The sequence below is a fragment of the Eucalyptus grandis genome, chromosome 6 (assembly GCF_016545825.1).
Source record: "Eucalyptus grandis isolate ANBG69807.140 chromosome 6, ASM1654582v1, whole genome shotgun sequence".
Taxonomy (NCBI): Eukaryota; Viridiplantae; Streptophyta; class Magnoliopsida; order Myrtales; family Myrtaceae; genus Eucalyptus; species Eucalyptus grandis.
Genome location: NC_052617.1, coordinates 47,672,389 through 47,696,064, shown reverse-complemented (window position 1 = coordinate 47,696,064; position 23,676 = coordinate 47,672,389). Strand labels below are relative to the sequence as shown.

Below are 23,676 nucleotides of genomic sequence, written 5' to 3'. Positions count from 1 at the left end.
CAAATATTATTTATGTCAACACTAGCTATACCATGTAAAAAGGTCGACATTCACATCAGCAATTTTCAACCATAATTGATTAAAAATGATCATATTGGTAAATTGTTAAAAAAATTATGATTAAATTAGCCAAATTAAAAAGTTGATAAATAAATAGGTATGTGTATAATAGGTTTAAATTTCTTTTCATGATTCTCTTTAAAAAAAAAAATCTTTGACATGGCAAGCACTGAATACTTCCTTCAATAAGAATCTTGTTTTCCACAGTGATATAAATTCTCAAGGTTCAAGTCGCACTTGCATTTTATCTAATCCTAGCATTTAGCACCAAAAGATGTGATATTCAAGTCGAATTAACTTCGACCTACCAAAATCAATAAGGTCGTAAACTTTCCATTTTGGGTCACCATAAATTGACGAATCAATAGCTTACTTCGGCCAAGAAAACCAACGGGAATAAAATCTGTCAACTTATGCAAATAGTCAAAAAGGGGAGATCACAAAACACGATGGAAATCCTATAGTGGTGTACGCCTTTCTGATCAACAGTTCCCATCAAGAGCTTAGTTTTCCTGAAACCTGATCGTACATGGTTTTAGTCCCGCATGAATTTAAACTTCCCCAAAAGTAAGCAGACAAAAGATTGCCAAAATTATCTAGTAAAGCGTGATAGGGTTGGGTGCAATTAGATGTCTAAGCTTATTACTATACATTTTGCTAGTGGACAACAAACTCCCAGCCAAAATCCATATAAAAGACAATTTAATTTACAGGTTCTACTATAAAGTTAGGGATGCTCCATGCTGCTTAAACCGAAAAGGGATCCCACGGGATTTTTTTCGCTAACATATCATATGGTGACCGGAAGTGCACGTCCCAGAATATAGATTTCACTTATATGTAAACAGTAGAGAATAATTATCATAACTATGCATGCTTAAAGTTAGTAAAATGAGTTTACTAACCTAAGAAGGGAAAATATTTTCAAGGAAAAGAAACCATTTTCCTTTATAGTGAAGTTTTTTCTCAAAACAAACACACCCTAAGCTTAGAGTTCGGATGCCTGCGTTTTGGGTTTGATTTTTGGGGGTGGGATGTGATAAGAAACTTAGGACTTGGGCAGGGCATTTTCTGAAAGCAATCGGCTTTTTCTAAATTAGGTAAGATGTGAATACGCAAAATAAAGTCGACAAAACTCGAGCTATTAATTGGTTTCTCTAGATGTTGAAGAAAATAAGTGGTAATGAGATGAAATGTGAGGATGGTTTGTGGTATTTTCCCAACTTTTCAAATCTATATATTTTATATAAGAAAAAATACCCGATTGTATTACTTTTCTGTTTCCTATTAAAAGCCTTATTAACTATTGTTCTAAATGTAAATCAAAGAGGGGAAACACTGAAATTAACCACCCATGTTTACTTAATTTTCCTTAAAGTGCAATCACCCCATCCTTACCCTCTATGCAAACAATCGTGACTGCTTCTCTTCATCTACTTTTATCTTTTGAAATTGCAGATACACGTTTATCGTCACTTTTTGAAAAAACAAAAAATAGCAACATACTCGTCTAACATTTTCTTTTCAAAAAAGAGTATGCACAGTAGTAAAAATAGGGAATAATGTCGAGTTTCTAATTTCTCCGGGCAATTGAAAAATTACAAGTGTACTCGAATGAAAACTGATATAAGTAAGTTTGGGCCAGGTGGCCTACGAAGAATAGTTACGAAACTCGTGTTGGGAAAAGCTCGTAACTCGGAAGATGTCGGGCTTTCCCACTTTCCACCTCCTGGACCTTTCTAGGGAGCGTTACCAGGCCTAGAACTTTCATCAACTAGCCCACGGCACTTCTCTCCCAGAGTACATCCTGCCTCAAATTCAAAGTCTCTTCTGCCGCTCCTCAGAAGCACCTGTGCAGGAATACCCGCCGTGGGAAATTATCTAAAAAGCTATAAATCATCTATTGAATTGATGATACAAATTTAATCATAAATCTTTCAATTTAATCAATTTAATATATACGTTTTGCGTATGTATCAATTGAGTCCATCCATTTAATTCACTGGAAATTACTAACATAAACGTAAGTCATCCTATATAGCATAAAAGACGTTAATGTAGACAAATTTCATTATGGCGAGACCCTATGAGGGTCGAGTCCTTGCTACTTAGGCGAGGGCCACCCACGGGCAACGATGGCATAGGTGATGGCTACGACACTCACCAACACTTAGCGAGGGTTCACAGGCCTTTGCCAGCCACAATGAAAATAAACATTAAAAAAAAAGAGAAAGTTACTAAAAAAATTATAAAAATTTGTTTATGCCAACGCAATCATGCTACGTAAAACAATTAGCATCCATGTTAACCATTTTTAGTCAAAATTAACTGAATTGACTGAATTGGTACAAATACAAAATATTAAAAACTAAATTGATCCAATTGAAATGTTTATAACTTAATTAGTATAATGCAATAAGTCTATGACTTTTTTGGTACTTCCCCCCATTAAACACAAACATGATGCCATTCACTATGGCCGTGCCTCACACAACCCCAAAAGGCTTACATGGACCATGACGGATAAGAGATATCTATGATTTTGAATATCCACATCCTCGCTTTAATACTATCGTAGGTAGCTTCCACCCAACTTGGCTATCGACACAAGGTGCCTTGTTATTTTGAGGTTAGGCAAGACTTATCTACCAACACAAAAATCTATGAACAAGTAATATGAGATGGTATGTGATACACACACATATGAGTTTTATTAATAATGCGGCCTTCTAGAAAAAAAAGAATGGTAGTTTTGGAATGCATAGTCAAAGATTTTAGGATTAGGTTTCAGGTTCATTAATCACTCATCAACCTTAGCCTACGAGGGATTAGAAGATGGCAATTGAGGGATGTGGATTGCGAGCAAGCACAGCGCAACTTGGGCCATTGCTAGGCACTATTATAACGACGGTACAGTCGTGTATACGAAATACGGTTGGCCACAATAAGACATTGGATGGCTATAAATACACACATGATACGGTCATCACTTTTTGTCATAATGTGGCCACGAACGAGCAATTTGAGCTCTCTATATAGCTCGTGAATTGGAAAACAGGGCTCTTCATGACGTTCAAAAACAAGAGTTTTTTTTTTTTGGGCACGGAACACCAGAGCGGGCATTCTCTGGTTCAGTGAGGTACGGACCGTCAGTTCGAGTGCCGCGCGACCCGATACAAATCAAACCGGGAGTGCAGTGAAACCGGGGCCATCGCATCGACGAGCTCGCTCCCTTGTCTCACACGCCAGAAGCCAGCGCAGATACAGTCCAAATCCGATTCCACCTCCAAATCGCTACTCGACAAGACTGTTTCCGCCCTCCGCCGCACAATCCGCGGACTCATCTCGCATCGATTCCCCCCCTCCCCCATTAATAAAAGAGGCCCCCGAACGTCAAATTCCAACGAGTACGAGACTCGTTTTCATCAAGGGTTACAGCACGACAAACCTTGCCATGAATACGATGATGAATGGAAAAAACAAGGGAAAGGCCCCTAGCCCTCGTCCTGCCTATCCTAGGCGTAATCCCGACCTAGGGCTCTAGTAAAAGACATCAACGAGGTAAACGCATTTGGAGCTTTAGATAATGACCCCATGAAACGAGTCTTCACTGGTGAATACGATGAATCAACAGCAAAAAGAAAATAAAAATAAATATGTAATATTTTTGTCGAAACGGGCCAATCAAAACCAAGTTAGGCTTAGTTTAGTAGTCATGGCTTTTAAATAGTGTCTCTGTCTTCAAGACAAAACACATTTTGAAGTTGAATAGATATTATTGATATCGTAATTACCATATGTTCGATAGTTACAAAAATAAAGTATATTTTGTTCGAAAATACTAAATCGAGATATCTTTATAGCTCTTTATACGAAGTTACTTGTAGAAAGTCACATATGGATTTTAAAAGTTGAGATTCCTGAAAAGGAAAATGCTTAAATATTTGCACACTCTTCAAATTTTTCTCTTTTTTTAATGTTATGAACCGGCATTTCACTAATTTAATCGTGCTTCATCTTCCACCCGTACCGCGAAGAGGACAACACGTAAGTCAAGCTTGAAGAAGCGAGCAAAAGATGCTATTGCCCCAGTTTTCTAACTACTGTACGCTTGTGCTGTCCTGTGGAATCTCTGTCACTGTTCAAAACAACAGCAGGACGAATCTCACCTTTATGTGTATCTTCCAACTTGTTTCTCTAGAAAAAGCTTAAGGAGATCTTCCTCAAATTGCCATGCTACCCCACTACCCTCGTCCGCACGGCGTTCCGTTTGCTTGTTGCTCGAGAAGAAAACGTGCGTACGCGGAACAGGCCGGTCCATCTTTCGTAGGTTTAAGTAGTGAACATGTGTTCCGCACGTCACAGGAACTTGAAGCCAGAGAGAGGCACATGAGGTTTCGATCTTCTTTCACAGGGAATCAGTGCAGAAGATTTAGGGTTTAGAAAAACAGACAGGACAAAAAGAAAAATAAACCCCATTTTTTGCCACTGGTTGTTTCAACACAAGTTTCAACGCTTAACGTACCCCTGCTAAATCAGCTTCTTCAGATATGGAGCTAATATTGCAGTGTACTGATCAGTTCAGGATAAAATGAAGTAACCAGCAAGAGAAGGGAAATGTACAGTAATTCACGCGCAGAGAGAGAATCGAACATTTCAAGTGTTACATCACTATGGAAAAAGAATGAAGGGAAAACAAAAGAAGCCCTTTGCTCCTTTACATATACATGGATATCCATTCAAATGATAAAAACCCGAATGACATGCCGAAATACCCCCGGTTTTCCCCTCAAGAATCCGCAAGGAGTTGTCCGCCGTATTGACGAGAAAATCGAGGGTATTTCGGATACAAGAAAAAGGTTGCAAAAGCTTTCGCTTAATAACGAGAAAACAAGGAACCGCAGGGAGAAAGAAATAGAAAGAGAATGACTTCGTCTAAGTGATCAATCAATTGTGGAGAGGGTCGGGGCCGCTCGGCACCGCTCGTTTGCTATCTTCGAATGCTTGTTCGGTGCTACTGTCAACAGCATGACTCGAAGCGGAAGGTCTCCCATTGAAGCTGGTGTTCGAGCGCAACGTGATCTCTTCTTTGCTGCTGCTGGTGATGGTGGTGTCGGTTGAGTACACTTGCTTCACTTCTACATGGTCGTCTAAGCTCGACTCTGATGACGACAACGAGGATGACGACGACAACGTCCGTGTCGCTGTGGCGCTGCAATATTCACGGCAAGCCCAGAGATGAAACGCCGAGAAGAGCACGAACAGAAGCAGAGAAGTGTGCATGAGTCTCCAGGAGCCGGCTAAAGGCATAGCTGAAAATGTCAAAAAGAGCTCTCAACTTAAGAAAGTTGTGGAGACTCTCTCTCTCTCTCTCTCTCTCTCTCTCTGATTTGGGAGTTGAATATTCCGGTTTCTTTGCGGAGACTTGACTTTTTAACTCGGCTCTTTTTGACCATTTAGCGTTTGACTTATGTTACGGATGGTTCCGTCTTCTCTCCCTTTAATCCGGGTTATATTGTCGGATCTAATTTGATCTCTACGCTAAATCTGCATATATTGTACCTAACAGGTCAAATGTGTACATTCAAATACAAATATGTTTGCTTTCTCTTTCTATAATTGCTTGTGGAAGTATTATGGTCTATATATATCACCCTTTTTCCGGTGGAAAAAGGAGATTACTAACTCTTATAAACAAGTTAGACCGAAAAAAGAAAAAAAAAATGTAATAAACAAGAGTAGAAGTTACATGACCGTAGTTCCAGGGGCATACCCCGCAAAATCAGAAGGCAAAAAAGTCCAGTCAAAAGTGTTAGGGCACAACGTCAAGCGCACTGATCTTAGCTTTTTGCCCATGGTCTCGAGGAGATCTGCGCATCGATTTGGCTTCTCTAAACACGTGCTCTCGATCTTCACCTCCCTCGAATCGTGCCAGAAGCTTCCCGCATTCAAAATTGGCTGCGGTGAGTAAATGTCGCTGTTCGGTTTATTAACAGTTTGAATGACGGATAGAGCATCTAGTTCAACATGTAATCTAGTCACGCCTCCGTGTTTTAACCAACAAAAACTCGTGCCAGAAGGCATCGGTTCTTCCGATCTTCCACGCAAATCCCGCAATCCAGTCTCCCCTATGATCTCGCGCTAACCCTCCTCCCCTTCGCGACACCAGTTTGGTTGTCAACAGCACCGTCCGTGTCGAGTTTTATCCATCCTTCTCCCGGTGGCTTCCGCACATGGTTTCTTCCAGTAACAGTTCTTTTAGCTTCCTTCTTTCTCAGGCTAGCATACAGCTCCCCCGCTTTATCAAAGACAAAAAAGCAAACTAAGTTAGGTATAGTTTGGCGTTTTTGAAAGCCATGTCTATTCCGATTCGATCCGAGGGTCCAAGTTATGTCTATTCCGATTCGATCCCAGGGTCCAAATGCCCATTGGGAAGACGATCCGCTGCGGAATTTTCGGTCTTGTATGCCAACTCCGACGAACGACAATTGTTTTCATCTAAGCTTCTACAGCTGCTGTAAAGGACAGTCTCAAGCTGCGGGGGATGATCGAGGATTGCCCCCACTGGAACGACGTAATTCATTCCTTCCAGGCCATTCATCTTCACGTTCAGCCCACTGCCACCCACGTCACAGGCCTTAGTCCCAAGTGAGTTTCAAATTCCACTCTTCAGCTTATACTTTCACATTTGAAACAATGACAAGTCTCGAGTTTTTAGCGAAACCGCCATGCAAAATTTCACTAGAAGCACATTGTAAATTGAAATCGATTCCATTATAATATAGATATGGCTCGCCATGCAGAAAGCTCTTCAATTTATAGCAAGGGATTTTACTAACTGTAACGCCACAGGAAAATTCCTACTTCCAGTGTCCCAGCTCATGTCTTTAACATCTGCATCTCCTCAACCCAAGAGTATATCGACCCATCATCCAAACCAAGTCTCTTCTAGATTTGCAATTTGCAAAGAGTATTAATCAACACTCCCATAAAAATTATGATGAGGGAGGGGTCTTAACCTTATTTCATGAAAATGTTCAACTTCTGCGACCTGAAACTTTAACACCAGTATCGGCATTTTTGCTCACTAGTGTTCTCTTTTTTAATAAACAAAGCAAGTTAACAGAATTTCCTGAGTACGATTGAAAAGAGCAGGCTCTTTTTGGACATACCAGTATAATAGAGAAGCAATATCGGTCAATACATTTGAGATGGAACAATCCCAGAGGCATTACTCACATCAAGGAAGCAAAATCTAAAAACTAGATAATTTCTTTTGAGTCGGAGAAGTCATGCGTAGCCAGCCATTCCTATATCAGAGCTCGTGCGCTTCGCTTTGTGGCTTGGCGGAGTCGTAACGGCCTTGGTGAAGTACATGTAGTAATAAATATTGAGAATCATCGACACTACTACAAACACAGCTCCAGCAATGAAGACGCCTTTCCTCAATGCCTCGCAGGAGACATTCTGGGCATATATCACCCCCCGGTACTTGGTGTGATAGGCATTTTTAGTTGCCCCTGCAATCAAGCATGCTTCTGCTACGAGAAATGTTACCCTGCATAAGCATAAAGAGTGGACATCTTCAAAGTGTTCAACTCCCGAAGCCACATTTCCTGTCCAAGTTCTCCAGACTTAAAGCAGAGAAGCAATATCTGAGCTGCTAGGCAGCTTTGTTTTAGTTGTTGATCATCAGCTGCCATGTAACCAGCCATAAGGTACATACATCAAGTCAGAAATTACGAAATCCGAGTCTATGTTCTCCATAGTGTTGATTTCCCAAAGAAGTGTGATGCTTATGCCAGTCTTATTCCAATTATCAGCAAACATATGCAACTGCAATAATGTTCTGGATCCCAATCCTAATTCAAACGGGCTTAGCAAGCTATTTCAAAATATGATTTCTAAGTAAAACACACAAAAAACAGTTCCCAAAAGTAATTTTGGCAGCACCTTAGAACAACTTCTTGACACCATCCTAGTCTCACGATCTAGAAAATTTCGGTTTCCAAAAGATGGTAGAGCATCCAGTATAGAGTCACCAACAAAGCAAATAGGATGGTTCCTACTGCCCATTTGGCTGGGAGGCAAGTACTTATCACAACACTACTATCCAATCATATGGCTCACTTCAGCGAAAAGGCATCAGCAAATCATGAGATATGCTTCAGAATTCTCACCATGAAGAAACAAAATATATGATGGACCACGCACGATGCTCTCCTGGGTTTAAGGGTCTTCCAAAACACATGCACTTTGTCACGCCCATCAGCAGAGATTCGCTTGTTAAAAGAAACAAGAAACCGCCGACCCCATAGCCAGTAGCAACATCAGAGTTGTACACACAATATGTGGCATTCATTCGCTCATCCTCAAATATCTTTCCCTGTCATGCATAAGACGATGACAACTGCCAGCCTTAATTTCATTCCAGGAAAACCAAAATGGGAAAAACACTTGCTTGAACCCAATGGCAATAGAAATTTGTTATGGACACTGAAATGGGATTCAGGAAATCCTATAAAGCCAAACTCAGAACCAAGATTGACAAACACATCATCTTGTTAAAAAGAACCAAGCGATCTAACAATTTGATCACCCAAAAAGTCATATGCAACAATAAAGACAGGCTTTGAAGCTTCAAAATTATCATAGAAGCTAAGCGACTAATAAAGCCATTATGGTCCTATGGGTACCAGAGCACTGGTTACCGAATAAAAGTTCTACCTAGTGGATTTGAAACTCGACTGAACTGCTGTTCCTTCTCATGACACCAACTATCAAACCCAGTATCATGCAAATTAGCATCCTCCAGGGCCTATAAATGACACTGAAAACCCCAGAAGTGTAACCAAATCAATATTTGATTTGTTAGCAACGAACAACAATATTTTCTTGCAGCACCACTACAGCACACTGTAACGGGCAAAAATCAGACATTGAGACTATTAAAATATTGAAATCCTAAGCATCTCTAATGTGGCAGCTCTAAAGCATCTGTCAGCTCTAAAGCATCTCTAATGTGGCAGCTCTAAAGCATCTGTCCGTGTGTTAGTTATGGCTATTGTGTGGTTATGAAGCTGCTAAGTTACCAATGTTGAAGCATCAAGAGCACAGACATATCAAAAGTTTGGTAGCTACTGTCACCATAAGCAATGTGGGGTTCAATGTCCCTTTGAAGGAGAGTTTTGCTAGTGCATTTCCACTCACATCAATTTATGAGAATCGAAATATTGAAGTGTCGTTACTGTTAAAGTGGAGATTGACTGGCAGTCATGGTGTATATGCCATTACTTTATGAACATTGCCCTAGCGCTAGAAGTTCATGTTTGCTAAGCATATCGCTTTTCGTAGGACAAAAATGATATCATGTGTGCTGACTATTTCTCCAATTTGACGACTGTTTCGTTCATTAGCACTTTGCTAGGCTATAAAGGCACACGGATCATGATATAGGTACATAGCTCAAAAGCTACAGGCAGAATACATGGATGACAGAAAGAGCTCAAAAACTCCAGAGCACACCTCATAAGTAAATAGCTAAATCCTAGAGATGCAAGCAAAATATAGGATGGCTTCACACAATTTCCAACTTCTAATTAAAGGTCAAGCAATGTCTGAACCAAAAGTGATGTGTCAACTGAAAGAAACTGTTTTTGACTACCACATCACTCGGTTCCACCAATCTTCTGTCTCATTCTCATGACAAACACTTCCCAAAAGTAAATAGCTAAATCCTAGAGAAGCAAGCATAATAGAAGGATGGCTTCACACAATTTCCAACGTCTAAATAGAGGTCAAACATTGTCTGCACCAAACGTGATACGTCAACCGAAAGAAATTGTTTTCGAGTTCCACCACTCTTTCTCTCTCGTACAAAAAATTGCATGACAAACACTTCCCCAAAATTCCGAACATCCAAAACTTCAAATTTAGCAATGTTCAGTTAAACACAAGCCTAACGACATTGTGCCTAATGCCTAGCACTAGAATGTTCAAATGGGAATGTTCAAATGGGCATGTCAAATTTGTTCACTCAGGAAAGCAGCCAAGCCTGCCCAGACCGCTAACAACTTCTCGCTCAGTGGCAGGAAGTACGGAAGCACAGCCCATCACTCCTACACCAGAAAATCTAAATCCCCAGATAGATATTTTCAAAATCCTACCGCAAAGTTAACAAGAAGCACTGACGGAAACCCATTCCAAGCAGCACGTAGACACACAGATCTTAACCATTACCGAGGCTTACAAGCTATCCCATACACACCACCACTAGAGCAAGCTCAGTCAAGTAAAGAAAAAGCTCCACAACTCAAAAGATAAAAACCCCTGCTTTTTCCTCCACAGACAATACAGGGCCACAGATCATCCAAGAGAAACTAAGGGGCAAGCATTCAGCGCAAACTGCTAAAAACCCACGAATCACTAGCGCAGAGAAAGCTGGGGAAGCCAAAAAGCTCAGCGGAAAAGGTGGGGCTTACAGTGCTTCTCCGTCTCTCGGCCGCAATGGCGAACCCGAAGGCAACCAGGCCAAGAACTATCAGCAGAAGGTACACCAGAGAGTTGCCCCTCGCTTCCCCCATCTCTCTCTCTCTCTCTCTCTCTCTAGAAGCGAGAGAAGATCTGGCCTAGCCCAGCAGGAAGTGAGAGAGGGAGCCGAAGCTGAAGATCAGATGCTGAGAAGTGAAGTGCGGAAAGTGTGAACTGCGGAGCTTGAGAAGGGAGAGCGTCCTGAAAAGGCCCGAAAGCAAAGCGGAATTTAATTGGACTTCCTACGTACGCAGAAGTGGCAAAAAAAGTAAAAGACAGCAGCAGTATCGAAGAGAAATTACGAACCACGCGATCCGAGGGGCGCGTCTCCGTCACGCTGAGATCCCCGAGCACCGAACGGGCGCGCGGTTGCTTCGATGAAGAGCGTGCTCCCCACTCGCTCTTGCGTGGCGTGGAGGGAGAACTTTTCCTCGAGGGGGACAATTGGGGACAGGTGGGGGGCGGGATGCGGAGCGTGGGCTCCACATCGGGTGCCCATCACGAGGCGCGGTCGTGATTGGAAAGAATGGACGGTCGGATGCGCCCCGACGCGGGGCCTTGATCTCGCGTGGGGAGTGGAAAGGGCACAGTAAGAGCATGAGGCTGCCCGCTCGCTACAAGCCTACGATCACTCAATATTTATAATAAATTTAATAATGGCCGACATAAATTCGAATTTTGCAGAAAGTAGGAGGACCTATAATAATTGCGGACATGATTATTTTTAAAGTGGAGAATTAATTTAATGAGGATCATTTGTGGCTCTCTCGGCTCATTCGTTTAGTAATAAATGAATAATTTTAGAAATATTTTTTTAAATATAATCGCAAGTATCACTTATAAAAACAAATTAATAAAAAATATTTTTATCGTCACGAAAATATTTAAATATTGATTATTATTGAAAATAAAAAAAAATTTTTCACTAATAAATTATTTCAAGCGATACAATCAACCAATTTTAGATAAATATATTCTAGATCATTTATTTCTGCGAAAAAAAAATATAATCTTCAAAACAAAATCATTTTGATACTTGTTATTTATCATTGCATCTTCGGCCCTAGGAAAAAGAAAATGAGACCAATCATTCATTTATATATCCCATTCGAAATTTAATGAGAAAAATATCAACATTGATTTTAGAGTTTAGAATGTTCCAAGCATCCGAAATTGAATCTATGGTGAATTAGAAGAGCATGTTGCAATTTATTTTTCAGAGAAAACTTATTATGATGTTCGTATATTTCAATAAAGAGACATCCCTAACAAATTTAGAATGAATGCACAATTCATAACTCATGGTCAATGTTTAAAAATTTGTCGACATTGCACAAAGAAATTGTTTTCTTTTAGAGGAGTACTGATATTATTAAATCTCTGAATATTTCTTACCGAGTAATGGGGCAATGCTTTTTTTGAGGTATTTATATAACTAGTAAAATTGGGGAGATTCAATTCCAAGTTATTGGCATAGCCAAAAAATGTGGAGGTTCCCTAAATATTTAATAATGGGTACTAAAACTATGGGCCCATAAGGCCCAATCAACTTTTAACAAGCATGTTGGCCTCCAATTCCTTGATCAAAGCTATTTATATATAGAGTGAAATATTCCAAATTTACAGGCTAACTTTATATCTTAATGTTAACATTCAAGAGATCGACACATCAACATAATATTTTATTGGACGGCTTTGATCAACTCTCCTTATTTTTCTATTATTCTTTGTTCCTTTCCTCTCTATTTCCACAAACAACCTTCTTCCATTTCAATTGCAATGACACCCTTGCTATCCAAGCTCGGATCTAGAGTTTAGTATTTTTTATTTTTTATTTTTTGATCAGAAATACTGATATTCATTACTAGACTTACAATAAAGAATTACAAAAGGATTCAAGATTTGAATATAAGATCAACCAAAGGGAATGAGGGGGATTAATAATCCAATTTGTTGGAAAAAAAACCAGTTCTGTGGGCTTTAGCGACCTAGTCGGTTGCTTTATTATAATCCCTTGGTTCAAACCGAATAGCAACTCCTTCTAGCTAGCCCAACAAGTTGATGTAATCTTGAATAATCAACTAAGAAGCCCATGGTGTTTTAGACCAGCCCATAATACAATTAATTGTTGATAAGCTATATGTTGATAAGAGCAAGTGCTGATAAGTGGAAAGCACATCTTTATTTCGTGTGTTTGGCTTCTCTTTCAGCCACTTTAAAGCTTCCCTAATTGCTAGGGCTTCAGCAACAAAGGCAACAAGGGCAAAGATTGGCCTCACGAACCCATCTGTGAGCACTCCATTAGCATTCCTACTTAGTACCGCGGCCGATCTCTCCATGGTCAAGTTACTCTAGGAGCAATCCATGTTGATTTTGCATAGATCTAGGTCGGCAAGAGGCGCTCCTTTGCTGCAAATGGGTCACCTTGTTTTCGAGTGAGTTTCCCACCAACCTGCTTCACAACTAGTTGTGTTGTAAAGATAGCTTCTTCAATTATTGAGCTTGAATATGGTTTCCATGCTTGAAAGATCATATTGTTCCTTGCCTTCCAATTCCACCGAATCAACTCAGTGAAGATAGCTTTCTATTGGGTAGATCTCATGGTCAGATTCCCCCAAATCCATTTATCCATCTTATTGCAAATTTCTAGAGATAAATTGGCTCAAATTCACTATAAATTGGCTCAAATTCGCTAATTCAACCAAACTTGCTTTGTCCAGGGGCATAAAATGAAGATGTGCTCAGTTGTTTCGAGAGCTTGGCCATAAAAGGGACACTCTTGTTCAAGTAGCATATTTCTCTTGTATAAGTTTTCCTTTGTCGACAAAGCATCATTATTTGTACTCCATAGTAGAAATTTGACTTTGGGGTAGGTTTTTAGCTTCCAAATTTTGGTCCATAGTTTCTCAGGTGCCTGGTAAGATGTAGAAGTTTGATTTGTCATTTAAAGTTTGTCGAAGTCTTATAACTTGTTATATCCAGTTTTTACTATGTAAGAACCTAAGTTGTTTAATGTCCATATCATCTTATATGATATGGGTATAAGGCTGAAAGGCGTGGATGATATCTCTTTGATAATTCTTTTCTCGAAAGTCTCTTGTAGTATTGGGAAATTCCACCCTCCCTTATTTAGATGTATTAATTCAGCTACTAAGTAAGGGTCGTTTCGGTTGACTAGATCTCCTATCTTGCCTGAACGTAGCGATCTGTCCCCTCTGATTATGATCTTCTTGCCATCACCCACTTCCCATTTAATCTCTTGCTCGATCGTCTCTCTCCCTATTAGTAAGCTTTGCCATCCCTAAGAGGGTCGGGGACCTTTATTTGATGTCCAGAAGTCTCATCTTGGAAAATAGATTCCTTTCAACAGTCTAGTTCATATGATATTCAGGTCTTGAGTAAATCTCCAAGCCTATTTCGCTAGCATCGCTTTGTTAAAATCAACTAGGTCTCTAAAATTTAGCCCCCCCCCCCAACAATATTTCCTAGTCTTCAAGATATCCCATCTTTTACAATGTATAATACCCTTTCTAGTAGCATTTTGTTTCCACCAAAAAGAAGATACTTTTTTTTAATAGCTCTACGAATTGATATGGGAACTTTAAAGATGGACATGACAAACTGAGTTAATGCTTGGGCTACCATTTTGATCAATATCTCTTTACCTGCCTTTGACATTAGCTTCTCTTTCCATCCATCCAACTTACCATCAACTTTTGCAAAAACCCAGGAGACCATTTGCTTTTTAGTTTGTTTCCAATTTGAAGGTACACTTAGATTTTTCCCTATTTTCTCAATAAGTGGTACTCTCAATTCAACTACTAGATTTAATTTTACCCCTTAGGGATAGTTTTTCCTAAAGATTATTCCTGACTTGTTGAGGTTAATGGCCTATCTTGATGTGAAACAATATTGATATAGGATATTTGCTAGATTCTGAGCTTCAATTATGGTACTATCTAGGAAGAATATAGCATCATCCGTGAATAGAAGATGTGATAATGTGGGACAATGTGGATTCAATTGGATGCGCTACAATCTGTTATAGCTTTTAACATCAATGAGGATAGAACATTGGCCATAATAATGAAGAGATAGAGAGATAATGGATTTACCTGTCTAATTCCTCTAGTTTGTGTGAAATAATCACCGGACTCTCCATTAACTCTAACACTAAAAGATACCGAAGAGATGCATTGTTTAATCAATAAGACTCATTTATCTCTGAAGCCTATTTTTAATATGCAATCACCTAGGAAATCTCATTCTACCTTGTCATAGGCTTTTTGCATATCAAGTTTTAGGACCGCCTTTCATTTTCGCACTTTAAACTGATGTAGGACTTCATGAACAATGGAAATGTTATCTTGTATTTGTCTCCCGCAACAAAAACACTTTGTTATTGAGATATAATTTCCGGGAGCCAAGATTTCAGTCTTTTGGCCAAGATCTTTGCAATAATTTTATAACTAAAATTGCACAAGCTAATGGGCCTATATTGAGAAATATTTCATGGATTTGAGACTTTAGGGATGAGAGTGATATGAGTTCTATTGATTTCAGAGTCAAAGGTACCTTGGTTGAAGAAGTTGTCAACCATTCTGAATATGTCTTCTTGAATTCTCGACCAATTACTTTGATAAAATAAACCATTAAACTCGTTTGGTCACCAAGCCTTTGCAGCGCCCATTTGGAAAACTACCAATTTTATTTATTCTTTTGTAACATTCTCTATTAATGCTTTATTCATCGTATTCATAATCACTTATGAGCATTGGTCTAAAACATATGGATATTCTCTACTCCCCACCATTGTAATAGAGTTTGATAGAAACTCATTATATGTTGCTTCGGGATGTAAGGGTCTCTACTCCAATTTCGATAATCAATTTGGAGCATAGAAATCTTGTTGTGTTGTCTTCTTTAAATTGTGATCACATCGAAGTATTTTGTATTTTTGTCCCCCCATTTTATCCAATTAAGTATGGATCTCATGCCTCAATACAATTCTTCTCGTCTTTATAGGCCTTTAATTTGCTTAACAATTTGGCGATATTCTTTTTGATTCGGATTCCCTACGGGTCTATTTGTTATCTCAATAAGTATTCCCCCAAGTGATTGAATTTGATGAGCTAAATTTTTTGCTACTCCATTTCCTCAATTCATCAACTACTTTCCTTGTTTTGTTGACTATATTTAGAAAGTTGTACTCTTCAGCCCTTCAACCTTTTTGAATTACTCCTTCGAATTCTAGATTTTCTGTCCAAAATGCCTCAAATCTATATTATTTTTTTTACCCCAACTAAGTCTGAAATTAAGAGAATCTGAATTTGGTTTGATCCTATTGTAGGAAGTGCAAATGCCTCTACATTTAGGTATAAGACTCTCAATTCTAGATTACAAAGTGCCCTATCAAGTCCTTTTTTTACAAGTTCTATAATGGAAGAGGGAGATGGAGAGTTCGAATCCCCACTTTCTCAAGGGGGGTTGGGGTAGGGACGATATAGTTTCAGGAGTGGGTTTTGACTCCCACGTCCTACAATGAGGCAGGGCAAAAGTCTAAGAATGAGCGTTAGAGTAGGAATAAAGTAGAACCGACAAAAAAAAAAAAAAAAAGATTATGTATACGCACATCCCTTACTTCCTATGTCCATCAATGAACACGAATTCACAAAATCCCTAAATGTCATCATTCTATATTGATCTACTTCACATTTTCCAATATTTTTCCATTGGTATAAGACTTCATTAAAATTTTCAATACGCAATCATATGAGACTATTTGAGACATGGGTAGAACACAATGCTTGTCATAGTTGTAATCTCTCTTGATAATTTGTAGGCGCATGAACGACTGATTTCCGCATGATCAAAGCACTAATTAGGTCTTTACATATAACTTCTAAAAGTTCCTCTAAGCTGAATGCCACTTCCATATGAACTTCCTCATCCTACATAAGTACCAATTCACCCCCCCAATTCCAATCAAGTTAATGATAGCTGCATTGTTAAATTAAATGTGCTTTTTAACTCTGTTTACAGTAGTTTCTTTATTCTTGATTTCCGTGAGGAAGATCAAGTTGGACCTCTCTCGAGCCACTAAGGCTCGAAGATGCCATACTATCAAGGAAGTGCCAACTCTTGACAATTCTAACTCAATAACTTCATATATTGCCCTAGTGGCTTATTAGGCTAGCCACTAAAGCCCGTTCGCTGACCCCTTCCCACATTTGAACAGGGATATCCAATTTCCTCTTCTAGCAAGGTCCTTGATTGTCATTGCTTCTCATATGGAGTGAAATGTAACTGTTTTTTGGCCGCTAGTATTTTCTGTCATAGTTTGATTTTCTTTGCCGACCTTACTGACCTTATAATGCTATAACATTTTGTTGAAGGTAGAGAAAGTACATGTTTACTATACTCTTTTCCCCTTATTAATAACCATATATTCGATATTTGTTTATCATGTATTAGCTCATTTGCCACTAATTTATAAATAACCAGAGCCTTATTCAACCTTGTGTAATCCTTTTAGAGGTTGAAATCTTCAGCAGGACTCGGTGTTTCTAGTACACTCTCCTCTTCTTCAAGATTGGGTTCTAATTTCCCATAGAAGGTCTTCTAATAGGGGCTGTAATTTCTCACTTCAACCTTCAGCCATGATACACATCTACCAAATTTTTCTTGAGCCAATCTCGTATCCTCATAGGGGAATTTATGGCAAAAAGTTAGCATAATATCCAATACAACCACAAGAGTAATAAAAATAAGGCAGCCTCTTATATTGAAATCAATTCACCATTTTTGACCTCCCAACTCAACTATGAATTCTATCTTCAAGGGAATCTCCAAGTTTAGTTTAAATTTGACTTTACCAATCTTGGATGAGCTGTTATTTTTTCTTTCAATTATGACTTTCTCTACTTTGCCCAATTTTGATGCTATATTACGCATAGCATTTTCCAACATCTTAGCTTGAGGGAGACCCAGAATATGCACCCAAAAGCTGTAATGTTTAAACTCGTAGCAATGTTCAAGGACATTAGGGTCTCATTGTTGCAATACAAGAAGATTGATGGCGAAAGACCAAGGACCAAAACCAACACTCAGTTCTTCTTCCTCAGCCAAATCAAATGTAAATAGAAATTATATAGGTTCAATGATCTTACATTTCACCGATTCTAGCTTCCATGATTTCTTCATCATACTTAAAAAGGCTTGAAAATTAACATTTGGTTTAGAAAAAGTTTCTCATAGAGAATAAGTTCACTTTCCTATTTTTCTTTGTTAGGCACTTCATCAACCAGTTTTGTGATGTCCTCTTCTAACCATAAGTCGCCCATGTTTTTGCATAACGCCACCATTTTAAGATAATTTTCATGTACACCTTCTATGTTTATAAGATAGCTGAGCATATGTAAACTTCTAGGGTAGTAATTGTGCTGAATCGAACTTGGTAGTCTTCTGGGTGTTTCTAGAGTGAAGGAAGCCCCAAATGAGCTCAGATTGTCGCAATCAGCTTGCACTGAGGCATGTATTCAAATTTGATGAGTCTGGGTTGTTTGGATGGATGATTTTGCATTCAAAGATAAGAATCAACGCTAGTACTGGTCGGGGCGAGCTGAATTGAGGATGATCCCAGATTCTTGCCGATGTCGCTTTGAGGGGATGCAGTTCCCATATAAGAAAACCTTTGTGAAGAAGAAGAGTGGGAAAATTTTAGTCTAAATTGAAAGGTATGGAAGACTCCATGGAAGATTAGAGTAGGAAGCTCAAGATTTAGGGTTTAAGAGAAGACATTACCACTAGAGGGATAGAGAGGAATCTCACACAAGTTGAGAAAGAGTGTCTAAAGAATAGCAATCAATGTTGGTCGCTGCCCATGTGTTTCCATCTAATGCTGAAGGTTGCATGATCCCCTCCTCTGTCTTCATGGATAAATAGGTTAGCAATTTACTCATTTATTCTAACAATCTCCTCTTATGTGTGAGCTTCAATGTTAGGTTTGTTTCACTTTCATCAAAGTTTGGCATCAACTTATCTAGATTTGCTCTCCCTTAATTCAAGTTTTGCCTCAACTTATCTCAAGTTGAAAAACTTGAATCTCCAATACCTAACTTCATACACAATCTCTTTTTTCATACCGAACCATGAAGTTTGACATCGGCCTCACAAGCTCAATACATATTGAGAGTGGGCCACTATTTAACCATCGGCTCTGATACTATTTGTTGACACCTAAATTTTGACGTTCCTAAAGATATAAAATAAAAATCGCATCAAAACAAGAAAAAGGAATAAAATAGTGAAAATCAATCTAATTGATTATGCATGGAAGTTGGAAATTCTTATGAATATTCAAATTTTGATAAATGCAAAAGTAATTAAAAAATCAGGTAAATAACAGGCAATGATTTCGATAAAATGGAAGGAATTAAGTAAAATCAAGCTGATTGCGAAATCACGCTCCGATTCGCAGCCTTAATTTAATGCAACAGAAAATGGAAACTCGAAAATTGCAATGAAAAATGACCATATGGAAATCACTATAAAAGAGACATAATTTTGTGAGAGGAGGGGGGAAGAATTCGCTAACAAAATTTCGTAAAAAGAGCTGAGAGAATTCGTGAAAGTGAAAAAAAATAAAAGAGAGGAAACCCCCGTTTTCTCGTCCAAGAGTCTTCCTTTTCCCTTTTGACAACCTGCAGAAAAAAAGAAAGGAAAAGTCAGCAAAAGAAAGAGAAAAAGTGCAGAGAAGGAGAGACGTGTAGCTAGAGAAAAAAAAAAGAAAAAAAGAAAAAAGAAAAAGCAGCAGTAGCAACTAATCGTCTTCTTCGTGTGGACGCCCTGCCCGCACTCGCGTCGCACTTCCTCTGCCAACCGCCACCGCCACCGCCACCGCAGCCCCCCACCGATCTCGCCAATCGCCGAAGATCCCACAAGCTAGAGCCACAGCCTCACCCGTGAGCTCATGTCGCGCCCCCTCCGACACCACCCGGCAGTCGAAGCCCGAGCCCGTTGTCGCCGTTGTCCTCCGCCCGGAGCCCGATGCCGCCGCGCCTCTGCAATCCGCACTTAGCAACCCGGTGGTTCGCCTCCCTTTAGCCGACGCCACTGCACTAGCGCCTGACGTCCGCAACGCCGCTGCAACCGAGCGCATCCGTCTGCCTAGCCCTTGTCGCCAACCTGCAGTGCGGAATGCCAGAAACCCCAACGCCGTTGCCGCCCAGCAGCCCGCAACCTAGCGCTTGACGCCGCTGCCTACCCTCTGCCCAATGCTCACCCACTGCCGCGCCTTGTGCCCGACGCCTAGCCATCGACGCTGCCGCCCGAGCGCCACCCGCCACTGCACCAGAGCCCGACGCCCTCTCCGCCTGCTGCCCGAGCGCCGCTCTTCTCTGGTCGTCAGCCGTCAACGCCTCCTTTGCCGTTCGTCGCCGCTGGTCACAGCGCGAGCGCCTCCCAGCAGCCCGCGCCCGACTCCCCCGCCGCTGCTTCTGTTCTGTGTTCCCAGGTCGCCGTATGTTGGAAATTAATCCAAAAAAAACACAAACTGTTTGTTACAATCAGAACATAAAATTGGAGGTGAGGTACGGATATCCGAATCTCCTTAAGGCAATTAGTTCCTGCCAATGGTGCTCCGCAGATTCATGAACTATGTCTCCCAAGATACAACACCTCGAACCTGTTTGGATTAGCACTATGCAAACATGACTCAATCGAACCGTTCAATTGAACCAGCACACTCAGAAAAGTCAAAAGAGTAGAAAAGTGTATCAGAGCCTTTTTGGAATCGAGTCGGAAAAACCAAAAAACCATAAAATAAAAAAAAAATCTTATGAAGCACTATGCTCCCATCTATTTATAGAGATTTTTAGTTCATGTACAGAAGAGATACATGAATTAAATAGACGCATGTATCCACGAAATTCATGAATCAAGAGATACATGAATTCAAGAGATTCACGAATCTAGAGATATGTGAATTCAAGAAATTCATGAACTCAATAAATACATGAACTAAACATGAATCTAGGAAATTCATGAATTCAATAGATACGTGAATGGAAAAGTTTAAGAAATTCATGAATCCAAAAGAGATACGTGAATAGAAAAGACGTATCTTAATTTATTGACATTCGTTGATCCATTAACCATTATTATAATCATAATTATAACACCATACTGCCCTCCAACGCCCAATAGCCCCTGGTTGCGCTGCCCTTGCTCGAGCGCCGCCCAACCAACGTCTGCAGATCCACTGTCCCACACCTCAGCCTACGCCGCCCCCCGCCACGACCTATTCACCCATTGACGCTGTGGATCCGCCCATTCATCAACGCACGACGCCTTCTCCTGTTGTGTTGAGTCCCCTAGGTAGTTTATTTTTATTTTTATTTTTCATTTATTTTATGTTATTTTATTTTTTAAAGTTTAGGTATTTAATTTGGGACATTGGATCTCAATATTCATTTTATGAATATTATAAACATTAACTGCTGGAGTTTTGTCTAAAATTATTGTAATTATTAATTGGGAAAATTACAAATAAAGACTGAAATGAATCTATTTTCTCAAATAAGGACCTAAAGTGAACTTTGTTTTAAATAAGAACCCGAATCAAATAAGGACCGAAGTGGACCCATTGTTTCAAATAAGAACCCGAAATGAATTTTGTGTCAAATAAGGACTTGAAGTAATCAAGTTAATCTCTATTGAGAACCTTAGCTCGCCGATAGATATTTTATGGTGATTAAAATAGGGGCAATTTTGTCAGAAATTTGTGATTGGAAAAAAAGAAGGGAAAATTCTAAAAAGTAACTAAGTTTAGGTTATTCATTTAGATGTTTATGTTTTTTTTCTTTCTTCTCCTCTGCTGCTCCTCAACCAAATCACTGTCCGGTCATCGTTGTAACTCGATTGTCGTCACTCCTCGCCTTGCTTGACTGGCGGAGAATTTGGGTCTCCACAAACAAACAAAGAAGCATATGGTTTTCTTCTTGTTTTTGAATTCATGCCTCAATCGGCAGAGAATTTGGGTCTTCAACTTTGCGGAGGATGAGTACAGGGAATGGGGAGACCGTAGAAAACCTAAGGTTTTTTGTTTCTATTTTAAGATTTGTTAATTTTCCCTAGATTTTTTTTTTGACAAAATTGCCCAAACTCCAGTCGTCAGATGTTGCATGCTTGATAGCTAGCGAATATTTGGCTGACCAGTAAGCTCAGGTCCTTATTTGGAATTGATTCAACCACTTCGGGTCCTTATTTGAGACAATAGGTCCACTTTAGCTATTTATCTAACACAAAATTCATTTAGGATCCCTATTTAGGAAAATTGATCCACTTCGAGTCCTTATTTGGAATTTTCCCTTATTAATTTAATCCATAAGACGTCGAATCATTTTTTAATTATATTAATTTTTGGACATTTTGATAGTATTTTAATTGTTAAATTATTATAATTATTAATTGATCCGTAAGATTTCGGATCGGATTTTTAATTATTTTGAACATTTTTTATATGTTGCGATGTTTAGGGTTAAAAGTAATCATTAATTTAACCCATGAAACAACATGTTATTTTTTCGACTATTTTAATCCTTTATTGGTGGATATCTTGATTAGTTTAGATGTAATTTCATAATTGCTTGTCTTGGAAAAAACACTAAAAAACATTAAAAAAAAAAATCAAAAAAATCAAATCTTGTATCAGAGTGTGTTAGTTTAGTAAGTTAGCAATGCATTTTTAGGATTGCACTTTTAGATAATTTTTTTCGAATAGATTAGGATTGGATTTAATTTTTTTTTAGATAGGCTCAGATAGTTTTTGCACATTTAAATAATCTCATTTTTCTATAAAAAAAAATATTTTTCTAAGATAGGATAGGGTTTAAGTCAAATTAACCCCTAAAATAAATTTGAAAATTATTCTTTTTTAGATAGTTTAGTTAGGGTTTTTATTAATTCTGAATTTCAATAAAAAAAAATACTAGGTGCATGTTAATTAGTTTACATAATAAGATCATTTAATTAGAATTTGTTTATTAGTAAAATTAGGTCATTTTGTTAAAATGCATGTTTTATAAAAAAAATTCTAATTTCAAGAAAACTCAAAAAAAATAATTGCTTGCTTTGTGTGATGCAATTTATTTATTTATTTTTATTTGAATTTTTAACAATGATTGAGCATCTCTGTGATCACCACATTGCATATAGTAATTTAGGTTAAAATAAATCTAAGCTGCCGGCAAAAACATTTTTGAAAATTAAAAAGAATGTATCGAAATGGCATTAAAGAAATCTAGTGTAATTAAATCCATGTACCCTTAGTCTCTGATTCGTAAGAGTAAAATAATTCTCAAATTATTTTACTTAAGTGTCTAATCGATCTACCATAAACCGATTAGTGGTGATTCCTAAATAAAATTCATTTGCATATTAAATATTTGAACCTAAGTCGCGAATTAATATTGATTTAGAAGAGCCCGAACTAAGTTTAAAGACTTAATAGTCCATTAGCCTAAATCTAGGTGGTGCACTCAAAATTTAGGTCACGACACTATTTATTAGGAACATGCAACAAAAGTCTAATACCTTAAATTGGGGAGATCGCTAGAAAGGAGCTCAATTCCAAGCTAGTCAATATATCAAGTTAGAAACACTGCCGATAAGTTATAGGCCGACTTGGATATATTAATTGCCTCACATCACACGAATTTTCTAATGTATGACTTTTCTAACATAAACATACATTCTAACACAAGAGACGATGGGGAAGGTCATGGAGAGTCAATCCACTGCATGTGGATCGGGGTGACAGTGCATTGAATCTATAATACTAATAAAGGACCAGGGAGGGAATATATTCAGGGGATACAGTCGGAGGATATTTAGGGGATACAGTCGTATTTTGCTTATATATATCATCAAAGCGGACCGTCGTTTTAACCCAAAAGAGTAGATCCGCCGCCTTTATAGAGGATCGCAATCCTTCTTGTTTTATTTATAACCCCCACCTTCAATTCACAGAATTATTTTTAAGTCCATGTCTACTGCTTGAGCCGTTAGTATCTGTACGATCACATA

General features: G+C 38.8%; 1 protein-coding gene across 1 annotated transcript; it reads right to left on the bottom strand.

Moving 5' to 3' along the window:
* Nucleotides 1-7,137: 7,137 nt before the first annotated feature.
* On the bottom strand, nucleotides 7,138-10,810 carry LOC104453795. The gene is made up of 3 exons (XM_010068419.3): nucleotides 10,542-10,810; nucleotides 8,241-8,446; nucleotides 7,138-7,618 (listed from the first exon to the last, which is right to left on the bottom strand). The coding sequence occupies exons 1-3, from the start codon at nucleotides 10,641-10,643 to the stop codon at nucleotides 7,351-7,353; spliced, it is 576 nt and encodes a 191-aa protein (XP_010066721.1). The 5' UTR covers nucleotides 10,644-10,810; the 3' UTR covers nucleotides 7,138-7,350.
* Nucleotides 10,811-23,676: the final 12,866 nt, after the last annotated feature.

Excerpts from the sequence above, each read along its gene's own strand:
- LOC104453795 (XM_010068419.3), bottom strand. The coding sequence starts at position 10,643 with ATGGGGGAAGCGAGGGGCAACTCTCTGGTGTACCTTCTGCTGATAGTT. Across the intron at positions 8,447-10,541 it reads CCGAGAGACGGAGAAGCACT|GGAAAGATATTTGAGGATGA; the intron begins GTAAGCCCCACC and ends TATGCATGACAG. Across the intron at positions 7,619-8,240 it reads ATATATTTTGTTTCTTCATG|GGTAACATTTCTCGTAGCAG; the intron begins GTGAGAATTCTG and ends ATGCTTATGCAG.